General features: G+C 44.4%; 1 protein-coding gene across 1 annotated transcript in view; it reads left to right on the top strand.

Moving 5' to 3' along the window:
* Positions 1-3,210: 3,210 nt before the first annotated feature.
* Positions 3,211-8,980, top strand: part of LOC111875239 (sterile alpha and TIR motif-containing protein 1) — a 194,245-nt gene continuing 188,475 nt past the window's right edge. Inside the window, exon 1 of the mRNA XM_023871299.1 lies at positions 3,211-3,387. Within this exon, the coding sequence (XP_023727067.1) occupies positions 3,226-3,387 (162 nt within the window). The 5' untranslated portion in view covers positions 3,211-3,225. The remainder of the gene's footprint in view (positions 3,388-8,980) is intronic.

Here is an 8,980-nt window from a genome sequence, read left to right as displayed (position 1 = left end):
GATGGGCCATAAGCAATGTTCTCGACCTTGTGAAGAATTTCCTTAACCGCCTCACATCATGAAACTGATTGTCGCTGATATATTCAAGAAATTTATGCCAGGATAAATGACTTTTCGCTGTCACCGCTGTGGGAACTCAAATCCAAGAAATTTGTCGTCTTTCATACAGATGTACAAAGTTCACATTTCAAGGCCCCACCACTGGACCCTGTCTTGAGTCAACTGAATCCAGCAGGCATCCTCCATCCTATTTCTGTAACACCCATTTTAATAATATCTGCTTATACACTTCTAGGAGCTTCAGGTAGTCGCTTAGCCCTGAGAGTTTCGAACGAAGAGTTTACATGCATTTCTAGCATCTTCCTATAGCTATCGTGAACTCCAGTTGGCGTTGTGAGGGTGTCAAGCGGGCTCAGCCCCCTCGGCTCCATCATGCCCGCAAATGCAGTAACTTTTCCTGTCCTTGGGGCCCGATGAGGGGAGTATCTACTTAAAGCAAGAACTCTGGAGCCAGAGAAACAGCCGTTGCTAACAAACGGATCTGCAGCAACATTCCTTTCTAGGCAACGGCTCGGTACACACATTCCTGTGGCAATGGACACTGCTAGAAACTGCGTTTTCTACTCGGCCCGTGCAAAAAGGTTATAAGGAGGACAGTTGGACCAACCGAGTCAGTTCTGTATGCAAGTCTATGAAGAAAAGTTGAGTTGCAAGGGAGCCGCCATTCAGAGAGGATTTGAGCCCGGAAACAGGGGACTTGTCATTGTTAGAAGCCGTTATCAGGCAACTACTAGTCAAGACATTGCGGGCTGGAGAAGACTTAGCATGTGATTTGGAGAGTGTGGAAATTAGCGATAGCGCTGTAACTAAGTGAAGTTACGAGTTGTGTTGTAAAGTGGTCAATAAATTCAATATCCAATCCAAATCCCCGCTGAGAGTCACGCATACTACGTGACCGTGCACTTCTATGTATTCTGTTGAATTGCGATCACAGTTTATGAGAAACTTAGAAGCAACCATTTGGAACGCGATTCTTTAAAGGGCGAAGATGAGTAAAAGAGTAGCAGAAGAGTAGTTGAAAGTGAAAACTCATGGAAGATGTGAGAGGCGCCTTAAAAGGGTGGGGGGGAGGAGAAAGAATCATTTTGTCAGAAGGTTTCTAGGCTTAGCTCGCTTCGCCCTCCTGATAAGTGTAGCGTGAGGGTGAAGCCGTTAGGATGGTTAGAAGCAGCAGCTGGAGACATAGGCCTCAGGATTTCCATTTTCTAAATTAGTGGTGGGTCTGTCTGTCCTTGTCCATACCAAATCCCAACTGGTTAATGCTCTTTAGGGAAATAATCGCTGTTTATTGTGAGAACCATACGGAACACACAAATACACTGTGTGGGCAGAATGCAAAGTTCAGCTGGTACCTCACAGGAAACACATTACGTCTCCGCTACAAAGCCCGACCTGTTAATGCTGTTTAGAGAAACAGTCGCTGTTTATTGTGAGAGCCATACGGAACATATAAATGCACAGTGTGGGCAGAATGCAGAGTTCAGTTCGTACCTCACAGGAAACACATCACGTCTCCGCTACAAAGCCCAACCGGTTAATGCTGTTTAGGAAAGTAATCGCTGTTTATTGTGAGAATCTTACGGGACACACAAATACACTGCGTGGGCAGAATGCAGAGTTCAGTCCGTACCTCAGAGGAAACACATGATGTTTCCGCTACAAAACCCAACTGGTTAATGCTGCTTAGGGAAATAATCGCTGTTTATTGTGAGAATCTTACGGGACACATAAATACACTGAGAGGGCAGAATGCAGAGTTCAGTTCGCACCTCACAGGAAGCACATTACGTCTCCGCTACAAAGCCCAACCCGTTAATGCTGTTTAGGGAAACAGTCGCTGTTTATTGTGAGAATCTTACGGGACACACTGTGTGGGCGAAGTGCAAAGTTTCGTAATATAAAGCAGGTGGTGAATATACCACTTGAAATAAAAAAGTTGATAAAAGGCCCAATCTTAAATGACATAGTTCCCACAAATAATGCACCTGGTTCTCCACTGTGATTCGGGACTTTCGGAGTCCGTAAAAGATTGAGAAATGTTGAACGGCTGAGCAACTGTCAGTGTCATGAAGGTCTCTGCTTCACGGAGATCATGTCTGGTCCGTAATTTGCTTATTGTGCCACCTGCAGAAATAATTTGGCGTCGAACGGGCAGCACTGGAGCTAGAAAAGACGATAATGGAGACGTCTATAGCGTCGTGGAGGGACTAAGGAAAACCAGGTGTTGTCACAACCTAGAACAATCGGCTTTCGATTTCCGGCAGATGCAAGATATGTTTATATTCTGCACAGTTTGAAGACCGGACCTGGGACCGACCCAGCTTCGTAACGGATGGGTCTTTGGGGCTCTTTTCATGCGGGTAAAGCGGCCAGGACGTGACGTTCACCACTCACCTCCATATAGTGCTGAGGTTAGGAATGCATGCACGTGTACCTCCACTCCTCCATACTTCTTCATACCGTGGTTTATAATAAAGAACGCCGACTATTGTGCATGCGATAGCGTAACTGGTTGAGGCACTACTCTGCAAACCGGGGGTCGCGGGTTCGAGTCCCGATAAGGTCACTGGATTTTTCAATTTGTCTAATCCTTCCAGCCGCTCTGTGGTCCGGAAGTCGACTCAGTCCCTAACAGAAATGAGCACCAGGAATCATCCTGGAGGGTACAGGGCGGCCGGCGCGTAAGGCTGACAACCTCACCGCCATTTGTAAGCCGGTTTTCTAGAAAACGTGGGAGCCTCAACGTGTCACGACCCTACGGGTCTCCACGGCCTGTAACAGGGATACCTTTACTTTCACACCGACAGTTGCGCCCATTTGCCAGCCCCACTAACGCCTGAGCTAGGCCTCGCCACTGCTCAAACGGTTAGTCGCTGGCTTCCCACCGCGGCGGCCCGGGTTCTATCCCGGGTCTGGTCAAGTGGGATTTGTGGTTGACGAAGTGGCGCTGGGGCGTGTTTTCTCCGAGTACTTCGGTTTCCCTTGCCAATCTTCATTCCACCAAATTCTCCACCGTCATAATCACCCGGGGTAGGTACAATAGACCAATCAGTGGCCGCTGTGCCGAGTGGACGCAGTTGAACTCCACCCCCCACTAAGAGAAACAACGCCTGAGCTAACCTGCCCGGTTATGTATCTGTGGCAGGAGTGAGTGAGAGAGAGAGGATGTGCGAAAGCAGCAGCAACGGGAATGAGAGCCAAAGGAAACGTGGCACGAAGCGGGCCGCGGGTCGCGGGAGGCACGTGGCGGCCAGCTGTCGCCCGATTGCGGAACAGAGCACCGTGCAGCAAAGCAAGAGGCACGCAGCAGGAGCTGAGGACTGCAAGGTCTGTCTGTGCAATATGCTTAACATGATTTCTGCTTAGTCACCAACTACTTTCTGGGATGTGACACCGTACAGTCTGATATACAGGTAGGCCTGGCAGTACTGCAGGTACGACGTCACTTCCCAGAAGACTAATTTTTAGAACGCCTGGCCCAGAGCAAAGAATTATAAAGCTGTTCTAGAAACCTAAAGAAAAAATATTTCATATTTCATTCAACACAACAATTTTTAAACAGTATACAGATGACCTATTTACATGAATGTCTTATATATGCGGCAAAACATGTTCCCACCCTAATGGGTCATCATCAGGTGCTGAACTTACACTAATATGGATCCGTATTGTAGCGTTGTTCTTTGTTCTGATACTGTTCTTGTTACAAGGTCCTCAAAGTTAAACGTATAATTACGTGACTAAAACTATTATTTTAAATTATTAAAATGTAATTTCGGATGTATGTTATTCCTGGGGTATGACGGCCGCGTGTTCTAGAGCTTCTGGGGGAATCTGGAGTCTTTGGCTGTTGCGACGTTATTCTGTAGCCCTCTGCCTTCATATGAACGTCGTTTGAAGGGCAGAACACGGAACAAGGTCCTGGGGGTGATATTTGGACATGAGAGGGAATAAGTAGCAGCAGGGTGGAGGGAGTTGTACATCCCCAATTAGTGCTAATTAAATATTTATTAGAGTGATCAAATGGTGTTGAGGAGAATATTTGGACCAAAGAGAAATGAAGTGACAGGAGGTTGGAGAAAACTGCATAATGAAGAGCTTCATAACTTGTACTCTTCTCCAAGTGTAATTAGAATGATTAAGTCAAGGAGGATGAGGTGGGCAGGGCATGTAGCACGAATGGGGAGAATATAAATGCATTTAAGATATTGATGGGAAAACCAGAAGGAAAGAGACCACTTGGAAGACCAAGGTGTAGGTGGGTGGACAATATTAAAATGTTTCTTAGAGAGATGGGATGGTATGGATTGCATTGATCTGGCTAATGATAGGGACAAGTGGAGGGCTCTTGTGAACACGGTAATGAACCTTGGGGTTTTTGAGTGGCTGCACAATTGGCAGCTTCTCAAGAAAGGCTCAACTCCATAAGTAAGTAAGTAAGTAAATAGAGTGATCAAATGGAGGAGAATGTGGTTGACGAGACATGTAGCACACATATGTGAGATGCAGAATACGTACGTAATTTTTCAGTCAGAAGGCCGCGTTGGGCTCCAACTAGTTTGAGTGCAACTTGTTTATTTGGCGAGTGAAGCGGGCAGGTATGGGTTACTGTACTAGTAATTGAAGTGCATATAAATATTAGCCACATTCTTGATTAAGGTAAGGATAACTGAGCCTCTCGTTTAACGATACAAGCGCAACACCCGCTGAGAATTCAAAAGGAAGCCCCTTCATTAGTTACATAAGCAATCTCCCCCTACTTCCTCCCTCTGTCTTTCCAGCCCTACATGTTATCGAATTATAGGTCGAAGCCGACGTTTAACTGTCATCTCCCATGAATAATACGCACAAATAGTTCATCATAAAACGTCACGTTTCTTATAGTACACCTCAAAATATTATCAGTAGTCACAAAAGAGACAGGATATACTGAAGAAAGACTGCTCGCCCGTTCATGACCTACAGTATAAAGTAACGTTTTTCCTCTGGTACCAATGTTACCAGTGTTACGTAATATTATGCTGTGTCCGCCTACACATAAATTGAGGAAGGAGTGTTTAATGCTTTGAGAGTGAAACTGAAGTTGGTTTTAGAAGTTTTGCGGAAGGAAAGTGTTGGATGTGTGAATGAAACAAGACCGCGCGAAGACTGGCAGCTACCCTTATTAACCCGTTACGAGCGCAGGGTAACTACTAATATTTAAAAACGCTGAGATGGTTCCCAAGTTCCGAGTTGCTACTGCGTGCTTCTAATGCGGGCCTCTGGCCTTAAAGTCGTCAAAATTTAAGCTCCATTTAAGCTGTCAGTCAGTGTTAAAAAAAAAAAAAAGTGAAGCTATCCCAGGTCGCTTGTTCAAGTCCCGATGAGGCCACTGGATTTTTTTCAGTTTACCTAATCCTTCCAGCCGCACTAGGCCCTGGGGTTTACTCAGTCTCTAACAGAAATGAGTAGCAGGAATTGATTAAATAATTTTCCTGGGAAAGAAAGCGCGGCCGGCGCGTAAGGCTGACAACCTTACCGCCATCTTTGAGCCGATTGTCTTCAATAATGTGGGACCCTCAATGTCTCACAAACCTATGGGCCTTCATGGCCTGATACAGGGATAGTTTTACTTTTTTATCCCTGTAACAGGTCATGAAGGCCCATAGGGATGTGAGACATTGAGGGTCCCACATTATCTAGAGTTCTAGACAATCGGCTCAAAGATGGCGGTAAAGTTGTCAGCCTTACGCTCCGGCTGGCCTTTACTCCCCAGGGAACGTATTTAATTAATTCCTGGTACTCATTTCTGTTAGAGGCTGAGTCAACCCCAGGGCTATAATGCGGCCAGAAGGATTAGGTCAATTGAAAAAAAGTCCAATGACCTCATCGGGACTTGAACCCTCGACCTTCCGACTTGTAGCATAGTGCCTCAACCCAAGCTGTCAGAGTCACTAGATTTTTTTTTTAATTATACAGTTCGACATCTGTTCAGAAAATTAAAATCCCCCTGCCCAAGTCCCAAAGCCATGTTTCTAACCATTCTAACGTCTTCACTTGCACACTGTCCTTGTCAGAAGGACGTGTGGGCGAAGCCTGGGAACATACCGACAAAATGATGCCTGTTCTCCTGCCCCGCAATAAACTGTCTCTAGCTTCTCTCGTTACTCTTCGCTTCCACATACTCTTCTCCTGTACGTTTAACCTCCCTGTCTCTTTCTCTCAGGCTTCAGAGAGTTGTGTATCGTGTTCAGAGATACTTGCAAATCTTCCATTGCGACTGCTCTGCGTAGGTTTCTGTTTGAACAAACAGCTGTTCTTGCAGAACGTCGCAGTTACGGGACTCGCTTGAGGCAACCGCGTAGCGTAGTTGAACAGCCATATGTCCCACAGCAATAAACACGGCCCGACTTGTCAGGATGATAAAAACTGGAAGTAAATAGTTGCGTCCGGTACTCGTGACTTTGCTGTGCTTCTGAAGCTGTCTGTCACAATTGTGCTCACGCCTTCCTCTCACCTATTGCTGGTGATGTCATACAGAACAGATGCTTCCAGCGACGTATGTGTCTGAGTGTATTTCAGAGATTCTGAGTGTTAGTCGTATCACAGTGACGTCAGACAATTATTATATACCACTGTACGAAACGTAAAATGTAACCGATTTTAATGCTTGTCGGCAGTGAGACGGCCGTGGATTTGGCCACTGTCAGCTTTCAAATGCTACTGAAAGAAATTTGAAAAAAAAAAATATTTATTTGACAACATATCTTGTAAACTTATTGAAGTTTCACCAGTTGCCATGCATTTACTGTGATGTGTTTGAATGTTTTGGGGCACATTCTGTGAATAGTAGACCAATGGGTTAAATTGAATGGCAGTTTGAGTGATCAAATCAGAAATGGTATGATAGTGGGAAGGGACGTGTGAGAGGTAAGAAATGTTTCAAAACTTAAGTCGGAAACCCTGAAGGAAAGAGACTTATTGGAAAATTTATGAGGATAATATTAAAATGCTCTTTGAGAAAATAAATTGAGGTTGGACTGGATTCAATTAGCTCAAGATAGTACCCGGGTAATTTCTTTAGTAACTGCTTGACTGGGTCAGTGATTGAGATTAGCTCTTCTATGTGTATAATATAAACTCCGTCGTAATTGCAACACTTTATTTTAGTTCTTGTCCCCCCTCTTTGACACTACATATTTCGGCCGCAGTCGACCATCATCAGGTGTATTTTACTTCAAGGTGTGTCACACTGCACTCAATATTAACATTTAAACTCCAGATTTCCAATTGTTCATTGCTCTGTCGTCAATCGGCATCCGATATGCCAGAACTCCCCTTGTCGGTTTTGTCATTTATGTTCAAAGTCTTTATTAATATTGACTCGTCGATTAGTTTAAAATTTTATATTCTCAATTTAACTCTAATATTTAAAATTTAAATTTAAATTTAAAATAANTAAAATTTTAAACTAATCGACGAGTCAATATTAATAAAGACTTTGAACATAAATGACAAAACCGACAAGGGGGTTTCTGGCATATCGGATGCCGATTGACGACAGAGCAATGAACAATCGGAAATCTGGAGTTTAAATGTTAATATTGAGTGCAGTGTGACACACCTTGAAGTAAAATACACCTGATGATGGCCGGTTGCCGCCGAAACATGTAGTGTGAAAGAAGGGGGACAAGAACTACCATAAAGTGTTGCAATTACGACGGAGTTTATGTTATACATATAGAAGTGTGGAATGTAACAGGATGCTAAAATATAATATAGTAAAGAAATTAGCTCTTTCCAACGGACCCAACAGACTAGGCAACCTGCAACCCTCCCCTGACGATGGAAACAGTAATCCCGAGCGAAAGTCTGTTGTTGACAGGGCGAGGAGAGGGGACTTCACTTCTATGCCCCAAGTCTAGGTAAAAAAATCCATAAAGGATGGAAGTCTAACTCCATTGTTCTTGGCCGCTTTACCCCGCCGGGGAAGTCGCCCCCGTTACCAACTTCGTAGGAGGCTGGGTGGGCCACAGAGCCAGTTTGGGTGCTGTCGAGCGAGAAGAGAAAAATCTATCCCTTGCTCGGAATCGAAATCCAGCCATCCAGCCCGTAAGCCATCGCTATACCGACTGAGATATGCCGACACCTAGCTCTGGCCATCAGCAGACTACAATTTCGTCGCTTAATTGTAGGAGCTCAGGCTCAAGGTCTAGCAAAATGCACAGGTCGCCTTGTTCTGCTGCAGCTCCTCTGTCATGCGTGTTATGCAGTGGAGAAGACAACAGGCGCGGTGTGCTCTCACCGTGACGTTCTCACGTAAGTACTTAATTTCTGAACGGGCTCGGATTAGATTCGGTATTCTGAGGGAAGGAGAAACAGGACAAATTTAATTTCGGTCACTATCGCAACTTTATATGAAGACCCAAACGACAACTATCAGTTTCTCTAAAAATCACTTTACCGTTCAAACATTTGGACATGACATCAGTGAAGTTGCATTAATTATTTAAAGCCTGGAATGAGACAGAGAGAGAGAGAGAAAGAGAGAGGATCGAAAGAATAGTAGACTAACATGTAAGGATAAAATTGGGGGGTTCGGGTTTCTCGGAGGGGCAGAGAAAGCGTCATTTTCTTAGAGGGTTCCCACGTTTCGCTCCAGATAACGTAAAGAATTAAGTCCGTACCTCACATGAAACACATTACGTCTCGTAATAATGTTATATTTTAGCGTCCTGTTGTACTGATTTATGTACATGATTTATTCTGACCGTCTTACAGTGCATACATTTATTCACCTTACTCTTCTCTCTTGTACTACATGTTTCGGCACTAAAGTGCCATCTTCAGGTGCTTTTCGATGTACGTCGAACTACTGCATTGCATGCCCTGTTGTCTTTATACTAAAATATATATTCGTCATATATATTGTTAAATTTTA

Source organism: Cryptotermes secundus, unplaced genomic scaffold (assembly GCF_002891405.2).
Source record: "Cryptotermes secundus unplaced genomic scaffold, Csec_1.0 scaffold526, whole genome shotgun sequence".
Taxonomy (NCBI): Eukaryota; Metazoa; Arthropoda; class Insecta; order Blattodea; family Kalotermitidae; genus Cryptotermes; species Cryptotermes secundus.
The sequence above is the reverse complement of the archived record's forward strand: the minus strand, read 5'-3'. Positions and strand labels throughout refer to the sequence as shown.